The 26,198-nt window shown below is 44.2% G+C and overlaps 2 protein-coding genes across 2 annotated transcripts; one reads left to right on the top strand and one right to left on the bottom strand.

Annotated features, from left to right (window-relative positions):
- Window positions 1-7: 7 nt before the first annotated feature.
- On the bottom strand, window positions 8-1,053 carry LOC119372524 (U6 snRNA-associated Sm-like protein LSm3). Its single transcript, XM_037643004.2, has 4 exons — window positions 877-1,053; window positions 668-775; window positions 483-578; window positions 8-122 (listed from the first exon to the last, which is right to left on the bottom strand). Exons 1-4 carry the CDS (start codon window positions 895-897, stop codon window positions 39-41), a joined length of 309 nt encoding a protein of 102 aa, XP_037498932.1. The 5' UTR covers window positions 898-1,053; the 3' UTR covers window positions 8-38.
- A 21-nt stretch (window positions 1,054-1,074) lies between these two features.
- LOC119372521 (nuclear transcription factor Y subunit gamma) lies at window positions 1,075-25,242 on the top strand. The gene is made up of 11 exons (XM_037643001.2): window positions 1,075-1,277; window positions 4,111-4,224; window positions 6,722-6,793; window positions 6,874-6,987; window positions 8,022-8,159; window positions 8,819-8,917; window positions 13,317-13,415; window positions 15,395-15,457; window positions 16,741-16,860; window positions 19,528-19,659; window positions 24,925-25,242. Exons 2-11 carry the CDS (start codon window positions 4,117-4,119, stop codon window positions 25,072-25,074), a joined length of 1,095 nt encoding a protein of 364 aa, XP_037498929.1. The 5' UTR covers window positions 1,075-1,277; window positions 4,111-4,116; the 3' UTR covers window positions 25,075-25,242.
- The last annotated feature ends 956 nt before the right edge of the window (window positions 25,243-26,198 follow it).

Genomic DNA, 26,198 nt, shown 5'->3' with positions numbered 1-26,198 from the left:
CGTGACTGTGGTTTGAGCGGACTCTGCGGAACGAGAATTCACGTCGTCGTTCGGACCGGAGGAGACACCAATATGACGCCATCTCCACGCACAAACAGCATCGGAATGGACCTCCTGGTACTCTGCACAAACGTGGCACACATGAAACAACTGTTAATGTAGCATCTGCATACACTCCAACCAGTGCTTTTTATTGAGACCGTGGACCTGCCATTTTATCCCTTTTCACGTTTTGCAACAAGACTGCATGTTTTAATGCACATTGTTAAATAAAACACACCAAAGTACCTCGCCTGGATGTCACTATTCAAACCAGAAACAAAACAGTACAATGTGCGAGAAAACAAGACGGCAGTAGGCGCGAAACCTCTCGAAATATTTGCACCTTCCACACACTCAGCATCATGCACAAGTGCTGGCAAAAAAAAAAAAAAAGAAGCGTCTTTGCTCACTACTTTGCACAGCATACAAATACATCTTACCTTGTACACTTCTTCGTAGGTTTCCTCGTCAATTTCCACGCTGGTCACTGTCTCCTCTACATCGCCCAGGATCATGTTCAGATGCTGGTCGTACGCCTGCCCAAAACATACACCGTTTAATTCGTTTAAGGCTCTTCAACTTCAAACTGGGTCCTAAACACACGACGTAACTATGCTGTACTCACGTGCAATCTGCCGCGCAATTCCCGTTCGTTCCTCATCTTGACGTAGATCTTCTCGTCCAGGCTGAGCCGGATGAGGTCGAGCGGCTCCTCCACCGCGGTTGCGGGAGTCTGAAACAACAGATAAACGCGCACAGCTTATTCCTAACAACGAACCGAACACTCCTGCGTCAATATGCTGAAAGTATCCAGCTTAGTCTCCTCAAACTCACCTGTTCAGCGTCGTCAGCCATCGGTCTGTCGCACAACGAGCGTTTCCGAGTGTTTTGCCGGAAGCACCTCCGAAGAAGCCGCTAAAATACCACTTCCGGTTTTTGCTGTGCGGGTGTTCTAGTCAGGAGGAACCAGGCATGCGATTGGAGCGCCCACCGAAACTTGGAGCGGCGGTAGCACGCACTAGCGAAAAGCACACAAAAGTGCAAAGCGAGCGCCGCTAAAAACAGGGGCAACCCGGCCGTGTAATCGCGCAAGTGTCGTTGACTGTCCGCGTTGACTAGTGCTGCCGATATTTCCGCAAGCGTGCTCGTGGACACAAGCTGCCCGAGAAATGTCGACGTGGAATTGGTCGCAAGCCCGCAGTGCGTGAGATTCTGATTCGAAGCCGGATTCGAAGGTGAGCGAGTGGTGCGCGCTGCGAGGGCAAAAGCGCAGCGCCTATGGTCGAGAACCCAGCCACTGAGTGCGAGCGGTCGGCTGTCGTCCTATCAACTTTGTCCAATGGGGCGGTCAGTGCTCCTGTGATTGGCTTGGGCCCCGCGAGAAATGTTCCCATCGGTGCACCGACTGATTGGCCGCCGGCGAATTTGAAAGGCGCGACACGCGGTCGCCGCTACATTTCGGGCACGCGGGCTGCACGAAACGATGGCACCGGCGGTGTTCTTTTTCGTGCGAGCCGAGCGGGTACCGCGGTGGGCCCCCGATTAGGCCTAGACGAGCTCGCAGGCCAGCGCTCTGGCGCTGGTCCGAGGATGACATCTCCGTTTATGGAGATAACGCACGTATGCGCGATAAGCGCGCGCGCTCGCGCACTGCCGACGGGGGTTGTTTGTTGCGGCGGTGCTCCAGTTTAAGAAGGAGCCATCACAGTCGAACCCATTTATTCGGTGAGGAATCGCCGCTTGATAGCGTTCACATAAGATCCACAGCGATCCATCACTCGCCGTCGGTGCGTTCCTGAGCCTAAGCTACAAATATTCCTGGGCCTATCTATAGGTAGGATGAGTTAAAAAGCTTGTCTTTGGGACCAAAAAATAAAGAAAACAAAAAAAATGCGGTCATGGCCTGCGGATTTGTGCATTGTCATAGTCAATCTATGAAGCGCTATTCTTGCCGTGACTGTCTATTGTTAGAATTTTAAGAACTTTTCATCTAATTGTGCATGCTGCGCACAATGCATAGCCAGTTTGCACACTACGAATTAAGCAATTATTAGCAAAATCATGCTGTTCTGCTAAGTCTAATACATTATGGAAGACGTAATTTATTACAGTAATTTGTGTGAAATATTGTTACCAGACAGGACAAAAGGTAAACAAAACACAGTCATGGCACCTAATGAATGTGCTTTTAAACACCTTGTCTTTATACATACACAATGAGTAAGCAATGGTAGCAATGTAGGACAGCCACTTGCTGCATATTTATCTAAAGCATATCAGCATGTGTATGCATCAAGGGCGATAAGGTCCATTTCTTTATCAGTGAGATTAAGACTAATGCCAGCATATTTACTTTTTGATCATTCGAAGGCTCCAAATGCAACTGTATCTACAGTGACCTGATAATGAGCTGGTAGTAGCAGGTTCCAGTTGCCATCGTAGCATGGTGCCAGACAATAGATGATAACCTTCTCACCAGTTAATTTTAAGTGGCATTTTAGGATGGAAAGACACAGCTGTATTTACATTGGCAACGTTGCAGGGCAACATTCATAGAGATGGCAACCTTGGCTACATTGTTGTTGTGCTCTCTTAATCTTTTCAATAATATATTTGCCTGATTGTCCTACTGCTTTGCACACATTTGAGGTATTGAATAAACGGGCTGCTTAATTTTTCACTATTGCTGTTTCTGCGGGCCAGAGTCAGTCTTTAGTGTAAAGACTTAACCAGCTTTTCTGGTTACAAAAGTGTAATGCTGACATTGACAAATTCACCGGTCTTGTCAGGTTTGTGCAAGTGACTAAGCACAACGATGTCTTGACTTGTAATATTTTGGCTTGTTTCTCGGCATTCCAGCGGCTAAAAGGGTGCCATTTGATGTGTGTGGCAAGCAACTACCTTGAAAGATGCAATTGTGCAAGACAGTATGCTTCAAATCAAAGTATCTGGCAAATGGGAAAAAAAAGTGTTTTGTTTCTTGCTCAAACCCAAGGTAGTTGTCGATTGCACCAATCTTAGGGTCCTATCTTCAGCTCCATGCAGGCTCTTGAGTGTTTACTTAAACATTGTCTCTGGCAGAAGTGTAGACAGAACTTTTTTTCGGGGGGGGGGGGTTCAACCATCCTTTTTGTATGTTCGTGCGTGTGTTTGTATGTGTGCGTGTATATATGCACATGCAAAATCGAAAAATTTCGGGGGAAGGGGGGGGGGGGGTCAACCCCCCCTGGTTACGCCCCTGATCTCTGGCATGCATACACGGCAAGGATACAACTAAGCACAAAAACCAGCATGCTTGCATGTGTGCAGCAACTTGCTTATCAATACCTCCTACAAGCAGAAGATGATTCATCAGCCATAACCCACATATGTCAGAGCATCACAGCAATGCAGCTGAGCTTGCCATTTCCGAAAATTTTGCCTTGCATTCTAAACAGCGGAAACCTGTGTTTTCTCAGCGTGCAATGCTATTCAAGCAGTCAGGTAATACATGATAAAAAGTAATATCGGAGGCGTCTGAGATTTACATTTTACAGAAATATAAATTGAGGCTCTCGCTGCGACTTTGAACATTTAGATGTGTCATGATGGATATACTTTGAGCGCTTTCCAATTCTTTTTTTTTTTTGCCTGTTTTACTTTATTAGTTTTGTTTTTGATCTGAAGAATAAGTGAATGCAGCTGGTCAAAACCATGCCTGTGTGTTCCTTGCCTGGCCCTGTCTGGTGAAATTTTTTATTTTTCCATTTAAGAACGTGACTAGCTTGCGAAAGTCGATCCTTCCTTATTTCTCCCAGTTACATGATATCCTTGGGTCAGGTTACAATGCGACGCTGGTGCAATTTCTGCCTACATGTTGCCTCAGTCGTTTCTTTTTTTTTTTTTTTTTCGTGCAACGAATGCACTCAAAAACATCCCATGCCCCACTCTACGTAATCTAAAGCTGCGTCGTGCGAGTTTTCATTTTCAGCGTGGGTGTTGCAGCCGCATTTTGGATGCGTACAATTTTTCTAGACGAAAATGTGATCTGTGTTCACTTGCATGATATTATCTCAATCTGTGTTGCAGGGTAGCATGTCTGATTCACAAGGATACACCAATGCCTCCGGGCAGTCCGAAGCCCAACAGGCGTTGGAATACTTCTGGCCTCGCGTCATGGAGGAAACGAGGAACCTGGGTGTGGTAAGTATCCTCGGCCATTCTGTCTACACCAAGCACTCCAGTAGGTATTGTAAAGAAAACAAGTTTAGCTTAACGTGTTTCAACGATGTGACGTGTGACACAGGGTCTTGTACTGGCTTTATGGAGTGTGGAAGTTGATGGAAAAGAATCTGGTGAGAAGCCCATATAAAGTTCTTTTAAACTGCAAAATAATTTACATTGGAGCATGTTGCCTGTTTGCTGAAGCAAAGCCACCAAAAGTTAGTTTGACGGTTGTGCATGTTTCGTGTCCTCACATATGTAAACTAGAATAACTGGAAAAGTTGGCCGGAACTCTGTTAATTAAAACTCCAGAGGAGGCATCTTAAAAAAGGCCTGACAACACATATGACAACTGGTTCACGTTGTGTATAGTCGGATATAACTTCCGGAGAGGCCAGAGCGCGATAGCCAATAGCCTCCGCGATTATAGAAATATTCCTGCTCGTGCTCCGAAGGCGGAGTCGCCTGCCTTTTGGCTCATGACGTCAGTCCGGAGGGCGTGCCCATTAGTGCAGGCTTGCGTGCATCCGCCTTTGAGGAGAAAGTGCCGCGGACTTCTAAAGTTGTATCCTACTATAGTTGGCGACATTCTCTCCTTCCTGGTAGGAGATTTTTTTCTGTGGCACAGAAAGTGCGCAAACGTTCATTATCTCGGCACTGTTTGGGTGAAGAATGAAACTAGCCTTGGTGCTGCGCAAGAACATTAAGAGATGAAATTCTGTTTAAAACGCAATATTCATTAAAAAAGCTGCGCTTAATAAGTTCAAATTTAGCTCTGTGTACGCTTATTTGAGAAGCTCGATTATTCGAACGAATATTAGACTATTCGAATTCGCTTGAAAATGAATTTAAATTATTCTAAATTTCGAAGTATTCGAAATTAACTAATAAGCATATATAAACCGCATGTAGCCCCTGTAAAGGTGGTTTCGCTGCAGTGCAGCGTTGCTATACCGTGAATACACCTTTCCAGGGAAAATTCGCACTGCCGCGAAGCCCCACTTCAAAGTTAACTGATCAAAGTACCCTCAGATCGATTCATCATTTTTAAAGTTTAAAAAGCCTGTTATAACGGCTTGTATGCTCTAAGTAAATTTTTAAATGTAAGATATTTTACAGGTTATCACTTGCATTCTACTGAAAGTTAAGTCCTGCTACTATTCAAAGTTGCTTCCACTTCCCTTTGAACCAAAAAGAATGGCATTTGCACATGCCTTGTTTGAATTTTAAAAATATTGTGCAGGTTAGTTGGGTCATGACAAATATGCTCATTTTTCTTTATAATAAGTGATATATACTATTCGAATTCAATTCGAAATTATTCGACCAAATCACTATTCGCTTCGAACCTAAAATTTACTATTCTCACAAGCCTAGTATTATGTGCTTGTATATTCTAAGTTAACCTACTCTATTCTCGCATAAGGTACAACTACGACTACTAACTATCAGAAACTACTACTAGTACTTAAAAGGAGAGCTTTGTGGCGCAATCATGGTTACTGTGGCAGACACAAAGATTTTTTCGCGTTGCCATTGTTTCGTAGTTATGATTTGCTTTAAGCAAACCAAATCTACCTTTTGCTACTGTTGCAGCATATTAAGGCCAATCAATTACACACTCAAAACAATACTTTGTCTCTTGACGCATACCATTTTTGAAAACAAATCCACTGGGTCCCTAAGACATGTACGAACTATGGCAAACAAAAAATTAAATTATCAGGTAACTTCAGCTATTAATGAAATGTTGACAAATCTTGATTTTGATGTTTCATTGAAAATATTTAAAAAGGAAACAAAGAAATGTTTACTCAACTCTGGTTTGTGTTTTGTATAACACCATTTTCACTGCTGCATGCTTAATAACTGCATTATGTTACAATTGCAGGTGCAGCTGATTTTGCATTTATTATGTCATATCTTCAGTTACGTGTTTGTGTTTTCTGATATCAGACTGTACAAGGGAGCCAAGGCATTCGTCAGGCATTCCATCCTTTAGCCCAGCTTCCTCCTTTGTACGAAAGGAAAAAAACTTCACCTCACTTCACATACTAATTAAAGGTTTAGAATAACAGAGAGCTGAGCTAGTTGGCACGTATGTGGTACGCATGGGCATGCATGGGCATGCGCAGATAAGTTTTCGTGACTTCTTTCTTTTCAGCCGTTGTGCATCTCTTCAGTTGTTAGTCGGCGTTTGTACTGTCCTGACTTCTTTCTTCTGTCCGTGTTTGCACGCCCTGTCTCTTTTTAGAACTAATTAAAGGGATGCATTAATGTTAACCTTACTAAAACTGCTCTGAAAGGTTGCGCACTTACTCTGCCAAGAAAAGACAGTTTGAAATGTTTATTATAACTAATGAGTACAGTCTCACTACTTTCTTTTGTATAAAAGTTGCTGTTAGGAATAAGAGACTTGCTTTTGCGCATTTTCATATTTTAGCATTTAATGCTTTGACACTGCTATGCCTTTCAGAACGAGTTCAAGAACCAGGAATTGCCACTAGCCCGTATAAAGAAGATAATGAAGCTAGACAAAGACGTTAAGGTGAGTTTCAGGGGAGGTTTAATGAATTGGTGCGTCTGAGTTTACGGCATTTCAGTGACCGCATATACATTTATTGGCAGATGATCAGCGCTGAGGCCCCAGTGCTTTTTGCCAGGGCTGCTGAAATCTTCATCACAGAGCTCTCGCTACGTGCCTGGGTTCACACGGAAGACAACAAGAGGCGCACATTGCAGGTAAGCTGCACTAGAAAATGTGACGATAGCATTCTCTGGCTGCTCTTGACGAGTTAAACACAAGGGTCACCATGGCACCCTTGTGAGAAGCATGGAATACATCTGGTTAAGGAAGCACCCTATTCGAAATACTTTGCTACAGAAAATTCTTGAAGGAGTACTGTCACAAAACTTCTGAAGGCAAGATAACTCAAGATAGATGTGTGAGGATACACAATCATCATATACAAAATATCAGCAGCAAATATACTTAAAATTTTTAGGCATTTAAAAGTTAACATGTACACCATGCAACTGAGCATAGAACGAAGCACCTCATGACATTGACATCAACTTTTATTTTAATGTAAGCAACCACCTGTGTGATGAGTTTGTGTTTGCCGCCATGCTCCTGCATGTGTCCTGTGTTACAGTTGTCAACGCAGCACTCGCATGCCTGTTTCACCTTTTCGTGTGGTCACGTAGCCAGCTGTGTTCCTCCCTAGTCCCTGGTTTCTGCTGTCTGAAACCAAAATTGCTATCGAGCAATATAAAAAGGCCTCCAAGTTAACCATAGCACGTTCAAGCAAACAAGTTTTCCAACTGTGATAAATGGATCATTGGTTGCTTATTGCAAAAAAAAAAGAAAAACAAGGTACAAAAATTTTTGTGTCTTTACTCCTTTAATGCAGCTGACAGCTACATCAGTCAGCGCTACATCCATGTCGTTGATTCGTTCTCCTGCATTTTGCCATTCAAAGTGCAGTTGAAGCTGTGCTGCAGTGTTCACACAAATCGTGGTTGTGATGGTATGCCGACCATCGTACCAAGTTTTTATTACATGGGCTCAAACAGGATGTATAGCTATAATATTCAACTTAATGGGATGTCCACGACTGTGCTGTGTAGTAACTAGTATACGGCGGTTTACTACCCATGCTCAAAAATTGTTGCGAGTCCCTTTCATGTACAGATCGACTTACACCACAATTGCTGCTGGTTACGGTGTTTGTATTGTAATTGTAAATATCTCTTCTCCGCTGCAAACATTTCAGAGGAACGACATTGCCATGGCCATCACCAAGTACGACCAGTTTGACTTTCTCATCGACATTGTGCCACGCGATGAGCTCAAGCCGACCACTAAAAGGACGGAAGAGACTGTTCGGACAGCCACCATGCCTGCTGACCAGGTCAGTTGCGTTTTCTGCAGAGTCACTGCCCTTGCATGTGGCTTGATTCCTTAACTGCAGTGAAATGTTAGACTGCATACAAAACCTAGTTTCAGGTGTAGTACATGTAGAGAAACCTCACTTCAAAAGTATGACACTTGAAATGTGAATGGGAAGCTAGCAAAAAAAGTAGGCTTTGTTGATACGAAAACTTTGAAGAAGAACCCCCAGGAATGCCACTTTCCAGGAGTGACGTCCAATCGCTTCGCGCACGTTGTAGTGCACTTACTGTACATACATATGCATCGTCTTTTAGTATCAGCTAATTTCTGGTTGTGTTAGAATTGCAGTGTATGTCAAAACATATTGCTTTACGCCTTGAACTTACAGTACTGTGTGATGCACTAAATATTTTGATCCTGAATGTCGGCGCTTTATCGCTTATATAACACCTTCCTTGTGATACATCCTTTATATAGTATGTATGTATTGCTGAAGAACCAATTACATAGTGCATTTTAATTTCTTGCTATCTTGTGGTGTTCACATCTAGGTTGTGAATGCAGATATGTTGCGCTCTTCGTTGATTTAACCTCTGCAACAGCTGCTGTGTATGAATAGGGCATAGAATGGCTCATCTAGGGAATCCGTGATCACAAGTTGTCTCCTTGCAAATGCAGGTCCAGTACTACTTCCAGTTGGCTCAGCAACACCAGGCAGCGCTGCAGCAACAACAGCAGCAACAACCCACAGCTCTGGCAACAGCTGGACAGCCCCAGGTAGGCAGCATTGCGGTTGTCAGGTGTGGGAAACTTAAAGACAGATTGTCTGTCCTCTAGACCTCTTAGCTACAAAAAAATACCCAAGGCGCGCAGCCATTGTGCATGGCCTCGGCCAAGCGTCGGTATGTGGGCAAATGCAATGGGAATAATTGCTGTATCTGACGGAAACCTCGTCAGTCGGGAAAATTCAGAATATCAGTTTTGGTAATGAAGTCCCATTGTACTTCCCGGTGAAGTACATTGTACTAACACTGGTACTACCAGGTGTTGTTTAAAACACAATCATATGCTCAACTGTCAGTTAACTGTAGCATTATTCTTCCTAAGGAAAGTGCTTGTCTTTGCATGACAGGTGTGACATAAACTGAGCTCGCAGATCACGGGACAATGATTACAATATGTCCTGCAATGTATCATGTCTATGCATGACATGAAACTGGCTGCAATAAACTACATGTAGTAGCATATTTGCAAAATGGGACTGGAGTTGGTTGGCTTAAAATGCAACATCACTGGAGAGGTGCTTTGTTTTAGTTGAGCGTTACAGGGAGGATTGACGTCTATATAATGTGTAAATTTAGTACTTGTGCACATATCGTGGGCTTCTCAGGCACGACAACTACACTGGAGTCTAAAGGGTAGCTCATGGTCTGATGTAACTTCGGTACTCACGTTGGAACAATGCGTGACTATAGCTTGCAGAGTGAGAGGTTTACTTATGTAATGTTTTTTACATTCTTAGAAAAACACTGCCGTCACAGTTGGTGTTGTCCCGACACGATACCTGTATGGGGGTTTTTTCTGAACGAGTTTGAAGCGCTGGTGTGGCTCTGTGGTAGAACACTTGACGGCCATGCAGAATGCAGGGATGCAACAGCTGCGCCAATTGCGGCAATTTGATACAATTCCATATTTTTGCGCCAAGCTGAGCCAAAACCGTGAAATTTGTTGAAATTGTGCCAAAATGCCCGACCAGCTTCAAAAATTGCTCAGTTGCACAAATTTCAGCGAGAAATGGAGGCCATGTTGGTCATCTGCAGTGTGGGCATTATCATCCAATACAGACGCGCAGACCCTAAGCCCCCAGCGAAAGTAAAAGAAAAAAGTCAGTTTCAGCGCAAGCACGAAGCACTGAATGTGATAGCAACAAATTGTAATGTTATACGAAGTGAGGCTGGCAGCAAACTCTTTTGTATCCGATCTCGCGTAACTCTACAAAACGTTGGTGTAAGAAAATACGGTCGCTCCAGGGAAAGATGCTCTTTCTGCACCGTGTCTTCGTGAGCGAAGCACGTAGAAGGGTATACGAGCCGCCCGCTGATGGCTGCCAAGACAGCGCGCGCGCCAGCGATCGCGACCGCGCCCTTAGAATCAAAGTTCAAAGTTGCTGCTCGAGCGACACCCCCTCCCCCCTGCGTCATTTCGTGCTCGTTCAAGATGGGCGGGGCGTTTCCTCTCTGCTTCGACGGCAGGCCTCCCGAGCAGAGTGGTGTTATCGCATGCGCCCTCCGAGCAACGGAGATGGGCCGGCTCGTTTGATCTCTGCTTCAGCCGCGTTCGTCGCCCGCACTCTCGCGCTTTTACTCGCGGTTGATAATACTATGCGCGGGGGGATGTTATCAACTTGGACTTTATACGGGACATGACGGCAAAACCCCGTCAAGAGTGGTCATGTAATTGCCATCGCAATAAAAAGGGACATTTGTTATGAAATTTCCTGGTGCTTGTTTTATTGTGTCCAGACAGAAGGCTTTTAGGGCACTGTTGCCGCAGTACACTAGTGTCTTGCGGAAAAGCGTGCTGAGATTTAGAAGGGGCTATTAGCACTAGCTGTCAGGAACACAGCACATTTTGTTCCTTAATTACTCATTCGTGCAAACGTCGTGCAATTACGAGTATGATCGCTGACTTCAAAAGAATATTGGCAATCATTTGGAGCTGCTGTGTATGGCGTTTACGTGGCCTTGAGAAACAAATAGACAAAAATGTACGCCAGTTTTCTTCTTTTCTCCACCCCCACTTGCTCCTGCTTTACGAATCTCCCGAATTTTGAGGTTTCCAGGTTCGCAGGTCCACGTTGGCATTTGCAGTGCCTGTCGAAATATTTGACAGGCCCTGCAAATGCTAATGTGGACTTAGTCATTGTTCGCACTGTAGGATGGCTCAACGCAGTGCTTTTTTTTAAATAGCAGTGTTCATGTGCACTGTGCACGAGTCAGCTGATGTTGAATCGTTTGTATGTATTTTTGTTCTCGTTTCTAAAAGTAATCCTTCTTTGTTATACTGCTCCAAATTTGGGATTTCGTGATAAAAATCTGTTGTTTTTTTTTCGTAACCTGCTCCAAATTTGGATTTTTGTGCTCCAAAAGCAACATTTTGCTGCTCCAAAAATTGCTCCAAATCCTATTTCAGCTGTTGCACCCCTGAGAATGCCTGGGTTTGATTCCGGCTTGTGTATTCATTTTATTCTTTGTTTCCATCGAGATTTTTCACCCATTGACAACGCCATCAACACCGGCACCACATTTTCCACGACACGGACTGCTTCACGTTATCGCACTAAGATTTCCAATGTCTAGGTTTACATATATGCGCTGTGAATCGCATCTGGCGCATACTTGCATACCACGGACTGCATACGTGCCACACATGACTGGTGGAAAGGATTTCATGACGTACGCAACTGGGAAGTCGCGTTATTCATGTGATGACCTGCAAAATATGTTTGTCATGAACTCATGTCCTCCTATGCCAATTTTGGTATCTACCAAGTTAAGGAGACAGCCACGAGAGCGCCAAGATGTAAGAGGCTAGATAGATAGATGGATAGAAAAGAACCAAGCATTGGTTCGCTAAGGAATGCTTCGCATTTAAACATGCTTTACTAGATAGTCTCTAGGGGTAAAACATGGGAGGCTATTTCTGTCATCATAATTAATGCAACGAAACGGCACAACAGAAAGGAAAAGACAAACACAGGCGCATTGTGTTGCACCTGTGTTCATCTTTTCCTTTCTGTTGTGCTGTATTGTTGTGCTACTTACGGTGATGTTAATGTCCAAACACAAACTCTCCCAACATTCAACTTTTTTAAAGTATATTTCTAACTGGTAAGAGTGATGGGCTAGATGGTATACATATATGCAGTGACGGATGGAGCTGAAGTTAAAGAAGTGCTGTACCTATATGCGTTATAACAATAAAGTGCTAGTACTTTCATGTGATAGTTCAACTCAAATGACACATTAACTTGAAATGCTAGAGCCTTTCGAGTCGCACTTAAAAATAACTTCACCAACGTACGTTTCTACCATTGGCTGCTCAGTTAGCTGTTAGATTAAGCTCCCTCATTTGGTGCCAAGGCCCATACTTTTATTTTTTTCAAAGCATCATTTTAAGTTTTATATAATTAACAATAAAACCTATATTTATAAAACCAAACTAGACGGCATGGCAAGATGTATGTCCCCCCTTGTGATTTTCCTGGATTTACGCCACTGGTTAGCTTTATTATTTTGCTAGCAACACAAGTATGTATCTCATTTAAACTGATGATAAAGAGTGCCGAGAACATTGACTGTGTACTATTGCGTTTAATACCACGTTAGGAAAGTGCTTGGCTGTAGTTCCTGTGTATAGTATTGCAGCTGCAGTCAAATATTCATGTTGAAATTTCATGCTTCACTGGAAATAAATCACACAGCTTGTGCAGGTGAGCTATTGTGTGTGCGTGTGTGTGTGTGTGTGGGCTGCCGCGGCTGCATTTTGATGAAGACAGGATGCTGGAGGCCTGTGTACCTAGATTTAAGTGCAAGTTAAAGAACACCACATATTCAAAACTTCCGGAGCTCTACGGTGTCCCTCATAATCATATCGTGTTTTTGGGATGTAAAACCCCAACAATTATTATTGTGTGTGTGTGGCGGTTACTGCAGTTGGGGTGGGAGTAGCTTCTGCAACATGCAGACCTGGCATGCATACAAGTTCTGATGTTGAAAAAGTGGGGGACTTTGAAGAACAAGTTTCTTATATAGTTTGAAAAGAAAGTCTTTGCTCCTGCTCTTTAGGTCATCAAATAATTTAGCATTGCTCTGTGTTCTGCTCGCCTTGTGTTTAGTCTATACAATATTGCAATTGCATCAGAAAGGTGCTGGTCCTGGTTTTGTTGCCTGGAGCAGTACGAATTTTTCTACAATTGCAAAGCTTCGATTTTTTAATCTGGCTTTCCAAGAGACCTCACGCAAATGCAAAAACAATTTCTTTTTCTTAGCCCACACTGAATTCACGTGGTGGCACCAGTGCATTTTTTATGAAGTCGCGCATTGTTTAGCTTGTCTGGCACAGGCCTAGCTCAAATGTGCCTGAGCACCGAGTTCCTGCATCTTGTTCTCTGCAGATTCAAATAGTGCAGACAACTGGTGGCAATGCACAGGCCCTGACGGTGCAGAATGCGACACCTTCTTTTTCGGTGCCCTCTGTACTACAAGTGCAACAGGTGAGTCGAGGAAAATGCTTATCAAACCATGCTGCGCATGCATTTTGAATTTTATGAAAGCGCGAGCATGCAATGGCCGTTAATGTAAATGTATTTAGTCCTGAGCAAATTAGCTGTGGTACAGAATAGGTCACCAACCTCATTATAGAGACTCGCATTTGTTGCAGAAAAAAAAAAAAAGATTACAATTACGATTACTTCCTTCAAAAGTGTTGTTGATTATGGTTACCAATTACTGCCCCATGAAAATAATTGAATTGCTGAATAGCAGTTGATTGCTTCAGCATTACTTTTTCCAAATAATTCTTATTAACATTATAAAAGTAGAAAAAAATTATGAGCCCTTTCCCTGTTGGGAAAATGAGAGCACGCAAAGCTTTTGTGTGTGCGTGCCTTACCTACTATTTTTCTTTCTCTCTTTCCTTCTTTCTTTCTTTCTTTTTTCTTTCTCTCTATCGCATTCCACAATGCTCCCTCCTAACTGTTTCCTTCCTTCATGCTAGCAATTGGACCGTCATTCACGTGCTTAGCAGTGCAACGCTTCAGTTGCTACAGGCATCGACAAGAGTCATGCATGAAACAATGAAATGCAACAGTGAAAGGCGGCAATGAAATGTGGCAACGTGAAGTGACAAGTGACCTCGATAAGTGATCAGGTTTCTGTATCGTCAATGGCTGATCGCTGACAAGCCCACGATCGAGAGAGCGTCAATCAATGGAAAACGGCGCATACAAGTACGCATGTGACTGGCGCACCTTTGAGGACTAAATTTGTGTACACCTGCATTCCTGTACACCGGCCAGCGCCGGGTTTCTCGCAAAACGAGCCACCACTGATACCTGTAACTCATAGAAGCTTCGCTTAATAAGTAGAAGCTATTTCACTGAATCCTCTGCAGCCCTTTCCACACCTCGGTTATCGGTGCTGTCAAGCGTTGTTCGAAAGTTTTGTCTGTTCTCTTCCGTCATTTTTTTTTACATCAGCACCAACACTAAAAACTCTAGATTTGCGTGCTTGAAGAAGTGGCTATATTGTAACGTATGAATATATATTGTAACCTATGCCCGCAAGACTGCGATTACATAGCCACGATGCTAGTGTGTGAGTGCTTTATGAAATGCAGCAGTTTACATTTGCTAGAGCTCAGACCCTCTCAGAGAAAGTGCTTCTGCTTGCACTAACAAATTGAGTGCGAAGGGGCATTTATGGCTGGAGTCATCCAAAGTTACTTACTATCCGCTATGACAATAACATCCCATATACTTTCCTTGGCTTTCTTGTCTGTTAGTTCTAATTAATGTCGTGTCTAGCAAAGAAAAACGAGCCCTTAAAATTACCCTTCTTTCGTTCATTCATAGCGAGGGTCCCGTTCTGGCAGACTTGATGCGTTCAGGTAGTATGCGAGAGACTATTGCTCAGCTGCCAGCTCATAAAAGGATCACATGCTTCGTGACGCCAGTAGGCAGAAAAAGAGTGTTCCACACTCACCGTCATGGCTACCAGCTAGCGGGGCTGACTAACACTCCTAGGTTTAAATGCACATATATATCCCATAAAGTGGACGGGGGGATGACCGCCGCCGTAGCTCAGTGGTAGAGCATCGAACGCGTTATTCGAAGGTCGCAGGTTCAGTCCCTGCCGGCGGCAAGTTTTCTTTTCGTCCACTTTAATTTCCTAACATTTACATCATAATTACTACAAACAACATCCCCTATACTTTCCTTGGCTTTCTTGTCTGTTAGTTCTAATAATTGTTGTGTCTACCAAAAAAAAAAAAATCAAGGCCTTAAAAATTCCCCTTCTTTCGTTCTGCTATCCTAAGTGTGACGGCTGAGCGTACGATGGCTGAGTGTCATACTTCTAGATAAATAAGCAGATAAACAACACATGTTGTCGTATAAACAACACATGTTGTCGTATAATGTTGTTGACATCAACAGCTACCAGTTGGCTTAAAATGCCTTGTTTATTCCTTCAGGTTGGTACTGCAGAACAGCAGCAACAAGCTCAGCAACAACAGCAGCAGCAGATACAGCTGCAGGTGAGCTTGGCATCTTCTCGCTAATAACCCTGCTAAGCCTATTTCTTTTCCTTTCTTGGTTTTCGTTTTTTGTTTGTTTGCAATGTTTCATTTTTAGCTACGGCAACAAAATTCAAAACCTGCAAAAATGGCAAGGTGCACTTTATGTGCAGTGAAAGGCAAGAGGTAACGAGTTTTTCTGTGTACTTTTTTTTTTTTGACGAGTGCATTGAGGTTACTCAACGCACACCACTTGTGCAACCATTGATCAGAAAAATTTAGCATAGTTCAGCACTAGGCGAAATTGTTCTAAATATCTCCTGAGATAACGTCTGACATGCGATGACATTAAATATTTGCACTGCTGTCACATTTACTTCAAATGCAGTGTTTGTCAGTCAAACTTGCAATATGATGTTATACTGAAGAAAAAATGTAAAAGGTGAGGCCGGTGAAAGTATATATTATGTGCACACATTGTCTGACTGCACTCACTGCACTGAGAGGCTTCTCATATCGCGAGTCAGTAGGCCAAATTCGCTACAATAACCTATTCAACCAAAAACAGTGACATTTTTCGCACCTTCACAAAGGGCTGCACTTGAGCGAAACCCACACGCACACATCAGGAGACGCACGTTTGACCACGCATGCCAAGTCATCATAGCGTCCATGTGCTTGGCCTGTGCATCAACACTAATTTGCTGCATCCATTGCAGATCAATGCTTCACTGCTAACAACGCACTCATAGACTGTGACCATGCTTTTCCGAAGGCCCGCGACCACCAATGCAGTGGTAATGAGTGTTAAACGCAAACAAGCATGAAGAATTCCACCTCCGGCTTTCATGTTTGTACCAAATGGTTCGTGCTGATGGCACATTGCTTCATTTTGATGCTAACACCATTTTTGCTATTTTTACATCGCACATTGTGGTGCCGCCCTGAGGGTCGTTCGAATTATCTGAGGTGCAGCCAAATATATCCGAAATAACGAGAGTTTGATGCCATTAAATAATGCATATACTTGCTGGGACCAGAGAATAAGTCCGAATTATACAATTTCCTGAATAACGAAGGTCGAATTAACTACCTTTTACTGTATTAACCTGGAAGATAGATTCACTTTTGGTTGTATTGAAGAAACTCCTTCTCCACCAAATGTCACATTTAAAAAAAAAACTGCTTCATAAGAGTTAGTTTACTAAATGAAGTTTTGCATTTACTGCTGTCACAGCAGCGTTTTTGTGGCTCGGTGCTGCTTGCGTGGAGAACTGCAAAACCATGCTGCAATGCTGTTTCAGACACAACCGCAGGTGGTACAGCTGCAGCAGCCCGTGCAGACGCAGCAGGTTGCACAGCAGGGAGGCATCCAGATTGTGCAGCAAGTCATCAACAGCAACGGGGAGATACAGCAGATTCCGGTGGGTGCCAACTCCTTCCTCCCAGCCAGCACTGTCAGTGCCATGTCACACTTCAGTATGCAGCGCAATCATAGTGGCAACTTCAGTATCAGTAGCAGACCTAGCGTCAAAAAAAAAAACGACCACAAAAGAATGCATACGCACAACAGGTGTGCCCATCTTGCGCATGTTCCCTCATGGTCGTTTTTTGGTACTGTTGCGACCGGGTTTTTGGATCAATCCCACCGCTGACTCCAGTTGTCGTGCCGGTGTATTTGGATCCGTCCCTTCTCGACAACCATGCTGTTGCTACGAGAGGGCAGCGTTGTACCCGGACTCCGTTTGGTAGCGTAGTCGAGTCTCCGGGTTGAGGAACTGATGCTAGCAAGTTGGGAAAACAATAACAAGTTTACTGGCACTTATGAACACTCAATTACATAGTGACAAGGTAAGAGTTCAGCGACGAGCGCATTGGATGAGCCTGTTACCGAGGGCTCAGAGCCCCATTTCTCACTCAGCACCGTCGTTTTAACCCCTCAGTTTGGCTGCTCCCTCTTGATGACCACCAATCACACACACGACACCTCCCACCATGGCACAGACCATTTCACTGTCGCGGAGGGGTCATGGCACACTTGAAGCGGCAAAAGTCCGGCGGCTGACGGCACGCAGTTGGGGAGAAGCAGGATAACAGGTTCCTCGTGCTTGCCCATGCAGATCTTTTCCCGACGCAGCAAAAGGGTTGCGGAGACTCCCGTCCAAACATACCCGTCAGGTGGCTTCGGCAGCGTACCAAGCCAAGCCCAGGTGGTCCATTGTCTCCGGCTTCGCCGTCCCAGACTTTTGAGGCCGAGATTCTGCCCATTGTTGGTCACGCGCCGTCACAGGAATTCCGTGTAGAGGAAGGATGCAGGTGTTCTAGCAGTGTGAGAACGCCTCGTCCGCCGATTCTCGTGGTCAGTGCTTCGCCACCGACTGCCGGTCATAACAGTACAGAGTCTACCCTTGGTACTGATGATGCACCAAGTAACCCAACAGCGACTCCTTCTAGCAGTGGCAGCTGTAATGGCCAACACCAACATTAAGATTTGTCTTCATTGTCCAAAGAGCTGTGCATTGCGTAAAGACAATGTACTGCTCTCGATGAAACATAGACACTGAGCTGTACATTATGTGCATTGTCTAAACACAGTGCAGAGCTTGGCACATTTCTGCATTTATGCTTCATCCATTGATGAAAAGTTGTCGAACAGGGAATGTCACTGTAGCCAGCGTTTCGACAAGTGAACTCATTGCTACTGCGTTACTTTAGCACACTAGTATAGAGCACGGCACCTGGTAGAACCCTATGGCAAGAAGCACACCTAATCCAAACTCTGCTCCTGATTCATGTCAGCTATTGGCCAATAGTAGCAGGAATCTGTTGTACAACGGCCCTCCAAAGAGTATGCGGGCACTTGTATGATGCGAGGGCACTTGAGAAAGTGGCAACTTCGTGCTCCACTTGTGAACTCTCCTTGCCACGCACGACTGCAAGATTTAGCTGAGCTGTTCACAGCAGCGTCTGCTTTTCGCTGTATGTGTTTCCTCACAAATCATGAGGTTAATGAAAGCAGGCAAAATGATAAGCAGTCACCATTACCAATCATTTGCCCCCCCTCCACTGAAACGCACGTCACCATGGTAAAACCCGCAGATTTTAAGTTATCTGTCCTTTAGAATGCGACTTGTGAAATTGAGTAAACTCCACAGTGTCTTTGTGATTGTGCCAGTGTGGGTTTAGGACAATATAGTGATTCGTTTTGCTTGTTTCTACTGCTTTCGTATCCGCCCGTCATGTTTGGCTGATCCTGACAATAATGTGGACAGAGCACTGCTCTGACTACTGATCGAGCCTGAACAGGAAAAGATTTTCGACAAAAGAACTGTTGCGTTGTCTGTCCCTGTTCCGCATGCCACATCATGCCCTTCTCACCACGTTTTATTGCGAGAGAAATTATATGAAGGGGCATTTTTGCCGTTGGCGCTGCTATGAGGTTCTGTATAAGGTACAAAGGTAATTACATCGTCCAGGCCGTCGTATGTTCTATGTGAAAGTGAAAGCGTGTGAGGGCAGCTGACGATCTCAGCTCAAGTGGGGATTAAACACTCTGGCCCTCCTCCGCCACATGAGAGGCCCATGGACAGCCTCGGAGAGGGGGCTGCATCGCTCCAGCAGGAACTTTGACGAGCCTGGCATGGTTGTGCGCAGCCTTTTTGACGGGGTTTGGTAGACAATTCATACCTCTGTCTCACTGCTCACTTTGCGTTGTGGGGCACTGGCTCGAGAGCCCGGTTGGGAACAAAAGACGACCACCAGGAAACACGTTCACACTCGGGGGGCTCGTACCTGTTCAGCCACGCTGGTGATTTCGGCAGTCAAGGCCGTGCCTTCGTCGAGTAGAGGTGCTTTTTTTTGTCACCTCTGAGGGCTCCAGCCGACCACTAGCCCTGAGCCTATAGTGTTGAAGTGATAGAGAGCACAAAAATCGCTTCGCTCACTGCAGCGGCCTCATTTCCTTACTTTTTGTTGAGTTTTTCCAGGTCAGACATTAAAGGAGTTAGCTGCTAGTTACTTCGTACAACGTTACAATTTGGTGTTGCCACATTCATTGCTTCGCCCTCACGGTGAAACTGTGACATTTACAGATTCAGCTGACACCCGCACAGCTACAGCTGATCCGGATGCAGATGCAAGGGCAGAGCACGGGTCAACCCATCATCATCCAGACGGCACCCATCCCCCAGGCTGCGCCGCAGCCCCCGCCACAGCAGCCTCAGGTGAAATAGCTTGCCACAGACGAGCACTGTTTGCGTAGCACACTGTCAGCTTTGCACTTTGTTGGCTCACGAAAGCGCGTGAAAGCGACAAGTGTTGTTGCAGATCTGGAAGTGGCCACTTGCTGTTGACGAGGCATTTTACATTATGAGCTTTAACGATCAACTCTGGCAATTTTTTGGTGTCCACCGATCTCGGTAAAATATCAATGTACATTCTCTTCAGTATTCCGATGATCAGTGTCAAATGGTATGACTGCAACTTATTCACTTTTTTTGAAAATACATTTTGAGGATTGGTTCTACGAGCGCCCTGTGTTACCTCACACTTACTTTACCCAGCACGGCAGCCCTTCAGCACTAACATTGTTTCTGATGTCGTCGTCTCTGCCAAGCTCTACCGAGCTGGCACAGCTTGCCACGTCATGAGGTGACATGGCCCATTTCGCTTTACTGGCAAAACATGGCCCGTTTCGCTTTACCGACAAAACACAGAAAAGCAACTTGTATCTTTACAGCAGAGCTGTTATAGTCTAGCTACATCCATCCACAGCGATGTCGTTCACAGCATAGCCTAGCCGGGAGAGGGGGCAAGCGCATAGCGAGAGGGAAAGCATAGCACAGCAGAGCTGGGATAGGAGGATGAGGAGGAAGGGGTAGAGTAAAGCACAGTAAAGCAATGGAGTGTCAAGGCAAGGAATGAGTGACGTGAGGGGAGAGGAGGAGGGAGGTGAGCGGGAAAGGGCAGCGGGGGCAAGGAGGAAGGAAGAGAGAGTAAAGCGGCATACGACTTTCGTCGCTGAGGCTTTCCCTCAGCTCTGCTGTCCATCGGTGTTTGCAATAGCAAAGCCACACCTAGAATTTTTTTTAATTCAGGCAGTTACAAACGTTGCACATAAGTGCACACTTAGCTGGTTACATCACAAATAGTCGGATGGGTACACAACGCTTGTTAGCTAGCACTACAGTACAAGCACGTGCATGAGCAGATGTTCAAGGTATCAAAATGTTCTTGATATTCACCCAGGCTTGTTGTAAGTCAGCAGTCCGTGACAAAGTATTCTTCTTACTTGTTGGCTGTAGCATGGGGATTCTCTTCTTCTGCCATCGGGCTGGTCATATGGCTATTCTGACTGACTGTCCGATTCCTTCAGACGAACCCATCAGACATATTCTTTTGCAAAATGCATTACCAAATTAGACCAAAATTACATTTTCTTTATGTATACAAAGCATGCAGAACTCCTCATTTTAGTATAGTAATGTAATAAGTTCCAATGTTCAAAATATTTGTGAAATGAAATGAAAACAATCCTATTGCCTTCTTTATTGTTCGATGTTCAGGCTATGTTTATCTGTTGAACTTATTCTATATGCACCTTACCGGGCTCAAAAAGTGAATCGGGTAAGGACTATAAACATTACGCAGATATGAGAAGAAAAAAATGTCATAAAGTAAAAAATGCAAGGCAGTAAATGGGAAATTATCGAGTCTGTGCTTGAGCAAGCTCTGCTTTGATAACTCCAGCTAGAGTAGAACCCTGCTGATACGTTTTTGAAGGGACCGTAGAAAATAAACGTAAGAGACGGGAAACGCAAGAGCCGAAAAACAGGAAAAACGAGAAAATATTTAGTTGTAGATAATTTTATTTCAATGCTTACGCGTGAAAAGAACCGTGCAACGTTGCCTGGTGCTTTTACTCATGTAAAGCAATCACCTATGACGATACCTTTGCGAGATTGTCGCCGGTCGCGTAGCCACGGTCTAGTCGACAGATAGAAACGCGGAGCTGGGACGGCATCATCCACAGAAATATAATCAACGTATGTGATTTTTTTTAGCACCAACAGCTGTAAGCGTGAAAGAACTAAGCACACGTGCACACGACCACGTGAACTCCAACCAGCTCGAACTCCTCCGACAATAGTTCTACGCCAACGCGATCGCAGAAGTAAATGCCAATCTCGAAGGCCTTGCTTTCGCGAGCAATTACGTCATAAACGCCATCTTTGGAAAACGGATCTTGAAGGCTATGCTTTTGTTTGCGTCAACCGAAAGTACCTGTCGCTTGCGCCTCTCATGCGGCTAATGTTACGGTCAGACCAGGCCAAGCTGCGTGAAAAGTCACCGTGGCCGCTCTCTTCAGCACTCACTCGGTCGGCTCGGAGCGCATTTCACGACGCATCATACGGGAACGGTCCCGCAGTTACGACGTAACAGCGGGGTTCCCAATACATTGTACCCTATGGGAGCTGTGCCGGGACCGACGGAAAACGACGTAACAGCCGGGAAAACGCATCAGAAAGGAACGTAACAGCGGGGTATCCTGTTCTCCATTGCATTTAGAAAAGCAGTAGCAAGTGACTAATTATCTCAAATTATTGACTTATTGCAAACACTTATTGCATTTGAATGTTTCTTATGCAATAAGTTTTTCAATAAGCAACAGGTTTAATTGAAACCTCTGCAGAAAATGAACCGCACTCTACAAAGGGTGACCCAAAAGTAATAAGCATTGTTTTGTTCTTTCATTACATTCAAACCTCGATATAACGAACACGGATATAACGAATTATCGGTTATAACGAAGTAAATGAAGAATAGTCTTGTCATATACACAGTGTTACAAACATACATTTATAACGAATTTCCGGATATAAAGAACTTATTTTCGTGTCAGATGAGACTTTGTTATAATGAGGTTTGAGTGTATTTGCATTTAGTTCATTTTAGAAAATTGATCCTACAGTGTACAATTTCTCTGGCATGACAACCCTGCTTCATTTATTTATCAGTTTTATAAAACTGTTCAGCAACTGTTGGAGATTGAACGACATGCTCTGTGTTTCCAATTTTTTTCTTGATCAACTGTCTCCTTAAAGCTTTCGTTGCAGTCTTGGAGGTAAGAAGTCACAAGGGGGCAAGATGCAGATGCCATTTTTGTCAGTAAGTGCTGCACGCTCAGTGCTGTGTGGGTGGCAGCACACTGTCACGGCGCACCAGCAACTTACCCGTATTCCACGTGATGGAACGTGTAACAGTGCAACTTTCTGATGAGGGCTAAACCGATTAACAGATGAGGACCAGCTTTGTAAAAAAAGTTGCAGAAGATCCTTAAAGGCACACTAAAGGCAAGTAAAATTTTATGTCAGAGTGGAAGGTCAGTGCTTGAAAACGTCTAAAACGTCAATATTATACACAGCAGTGTTTTGATAGTTGAAAAATTAAGGTCTTTTGCTCCGCAACGGGTGATACGAACTTGGGTACCGAAACCGTCGAATGACATGCGACAGCAGTATGATGGCAGCGCAAACCATGCAGGGCATGATTTGCACCGCCAGTGCAACATTCTGGAATATAGGCCCGATGACGTAGTAAGGCCCCGGTACAATTAATCACAAGTACCAAACTGTGCTCCACTAAAGCCCCTTGCTCTGCTGCGCCGTCTGTCGGACAGTGCTGGCATGACGAATGCTACGTCAGAAGGCCATTCTTGGAGGCAAGCGGTTTGAATTGCACTAATGGTATGCGGACACTAACTAAAACGCGATTTTTTTTTCAAACAAGGTACACTCAAGCCTCGATATAACGAACACGGATATAACAAATTATCGGTTATAACGAAGGAAGTGGAGAATAGTCTTGTCATGGATACAGTGTTACGAATAAATGTTTATAACGAATTTTCGGATATAACAAATTTATTTTCGTGGCAGATATGACTTTGTTATAATGAGGTTTGAGTGTATTTTCTTGGCACAAAGAAGCGCTACAAGGTTTCTTGTGTGCTATAACAGTCCACGTCGACTCACTATTTGCCTTTAGTGTCCCTTTAAGCATATTCTATGAAGATGAGAACACGAAAGTGTTTCCTAAGAAGAGCACTGACTGTCTCCCGTCTCCTACTCCTCGGCTGCAGGTTGTTGCTGTGGTGAAGCCAGCAACACTGGGTGCGCGTGTTTGTCAACCTGGCCAAGAAATGCTTTCTCATTTAAAAGTTGCGCTGTTACACTTCGAAGCATGGAAAACAAAGTAACCTAATCCTCTATGTTAATATGTTGCACAGATTGTAGCGCTTTATTTGAAATTGCTTTGCAAAGCCATGCTAGGACACCGACATAAGATGTAGGTTGATCATCTGACTTTGTATCATCGAAATATCGACGTACATGGCAACAGAGGTCTGAAAGTGTGCTATGCTGTGAGCTAGAAAAAAATTTACAGAAGTACACTGCTTGGTGGAATAGCTCAGCTTGCAATGCAGATAAACTTTAGCTACCCTTCTGCCTCAGGGAAAAATTTTTTAATTACTTTTGGGTCTCCCCTTGTATGTATAACTTTGATAAGGTTTGGAACTGTAAAATTTAGAAAGAATAACGTTTTGCGGGTCAGTTTGCGGTCATCTTCGGAGCAATCCTATTTTCACAATCTCATTGGTGTTTTTTCAGACTACGCAAAAAAGTAGGCCTGTACTAACTTGAGTTCATGTTATACAAGGGAAGCACTGTGTTTAAACTTCACAAAGATAATGATGCTGTTATAACAGTGGATACTACATAAGCAGCGCTTGCCATCATCCGGCCGACATTTACTGACTTTGGCCAGCACTGGTGGTGAGCATGTACATAACTACGGTAAGCTAGGGAACCAGTGATTGCTTAAAGGGACACTGAACAGAAAAACGATCTTGCTCATGTTAGTACATCACTCTTTCAAGATACCAAAAACACTATGCATGCCATGAGAAGCTGCTTGGTAAGCAAGAAAAAGTGCAAAAAGAAAATGCAGGTGGCGACACCACCCTGAAGATCTCGTACCAGTCACCGTGACGTCATAGATTTTGACAGCGCCTACTAGTGTCTACGTAGTTCCTAATTGGTAAAAATGCAGTGCATTGTCTTCTGAGGGAGTCAGGACTTAACATACCAAGTTTCAGGTACTTTCATTGAACGAACGTATCCGAAATACGAAAAAACGCTTTGAAATCCGTGACGTCACCGTCGGAGTGCTTGGTGGGAAACTTAAAAGTGACACTTTTGACATTTACTTTCTCATGTATTAATAACGTGGTGAAATTAATGACACTAGAGTTTTCAGAGTATTATTTATCAATCTAACCTAACTTATTGTTTCACATTTCCCACAAATCGTGGGAATAGCAGTGGGGGGTGGTACACAAAAATACGCTCCAGCATGTATTCACAGCAGAGCCATTTTATTTACTTCGTATGCAAGATAATGAAACACTGCCACTTTGTACCCTGCAGACGCTGTACCAAATCCAGCAGGCCCCAGGACAGCCGGCTTCGGTGTTTCTCGCTCCGGCAGGGGCGGTAACTGGCGCACCGCAAACCACCGTCCAGATTCAGACGCAACAGGAGACGCAGTCCACCGAAGACGATGGCACCGACCAATGACAGCAGAGGGACTGCGACTGTTGATACCCTCTTGTAAAAGAATCGTTGTACAGACTCACTCCACCACCACCAGAGAACTTGCCTTTTGTAGCACATTGTACTTGTCTTTCTTTCCTTTTTTTTTTAATAAATGGGACAAGTGGCATCATCACCTTCACCACCTTGCAACCCTGCACTACTCTCCTTTTTTTCTTTACAAGCTAACGTGGTTGTACACATCTGTTCCACCGCTACCGCGACTTGCCTTTCGTAGCTGACTGCTGTTAAGGCTTTTAAGTAGAGCAGTGCGAATAGCAAAATTTTGGGTGCAAAGCGAATTCCAATATTGAAGTGTGAGTGCAAATTGAATCGAATATTTTTCGAATATTTCTAAAATATTTTTCTAATACTTCAAAGCGACATTGCAGAAAAAAAGTTGGAGAGGATTCCTAAGCATATTCTTATGAGATAGCAACGTGAAAGTGTTTCCTTTCGCTAGGTTGATGAAGCGCTGGCAGGGTGGTGTTTCATAGTTGTCTTATCAAGAATGAGGCAATGTAGAGGCCGAGTTGTATTTATGTACATGATTTGGTGCAACTAAAGTGTTGCCGACAACACTTTGCATGTGATGGGCAAAGATGCCATTTCCTCAGCCTCTCCTCCTCTTTCAACTTCTGTGGAAGCCCAAGTGATGTGGCAGACAAGGGTGTGCTCCCTTCAAGTCTGGAGTTACAAATCTGCCTCGTAGACGTCGATATCTAAGAGCATCTGAAATTTTGTGTGCTGAAAAGCTTTGGCATCCGATTTTTTGGACTTCCTGCCCAAATTTGAAGTCCAAAACAGCATTAATTGAGCCCCCACCTCTGTCACATCTTTCATCTCCAAGTTGGAAGCAGCGTTTTCTTGAGTTAATACATTTTCGACTGTAGTGGAGCTTGAAAGGAAGCTTTGCCGCAATGCAGGGGTGTGATGAGGTGAAGCATATTGAAAATCTAGGGACCACTTCCAATCTGATGTCTTGTTTAGAAGAGCGATGAATTGGGCTAGTTGGTGGTCGTTCATGGTTTCCTTGTTGTGCTGCAGATGACGAGACGAGGACGGTAGGTCGATACAGGGACACAGGACAGGTGGTGCACAATGTCTTG

This window comes from Rhipicephalus sanguineus, chromosome 10 (assembly GCF_013339695.2).
Source record: "Rhipicephalus sanguineus isolate Rsan-2018 chromosome 10, BIME_Rsan_1.4, whole genome shotgun sequence".
NCBI lineage: Eukaryota > Metazoa > Arthropoda > Arachnida > Ixodida > Ixodidae > Rhipicephalus > Rhipicephalus sanguineus.
Note: the sequence above shows the minus strand (reverse complement) of the source record. Positions and strands in the feature narration are given on the sequence as shown.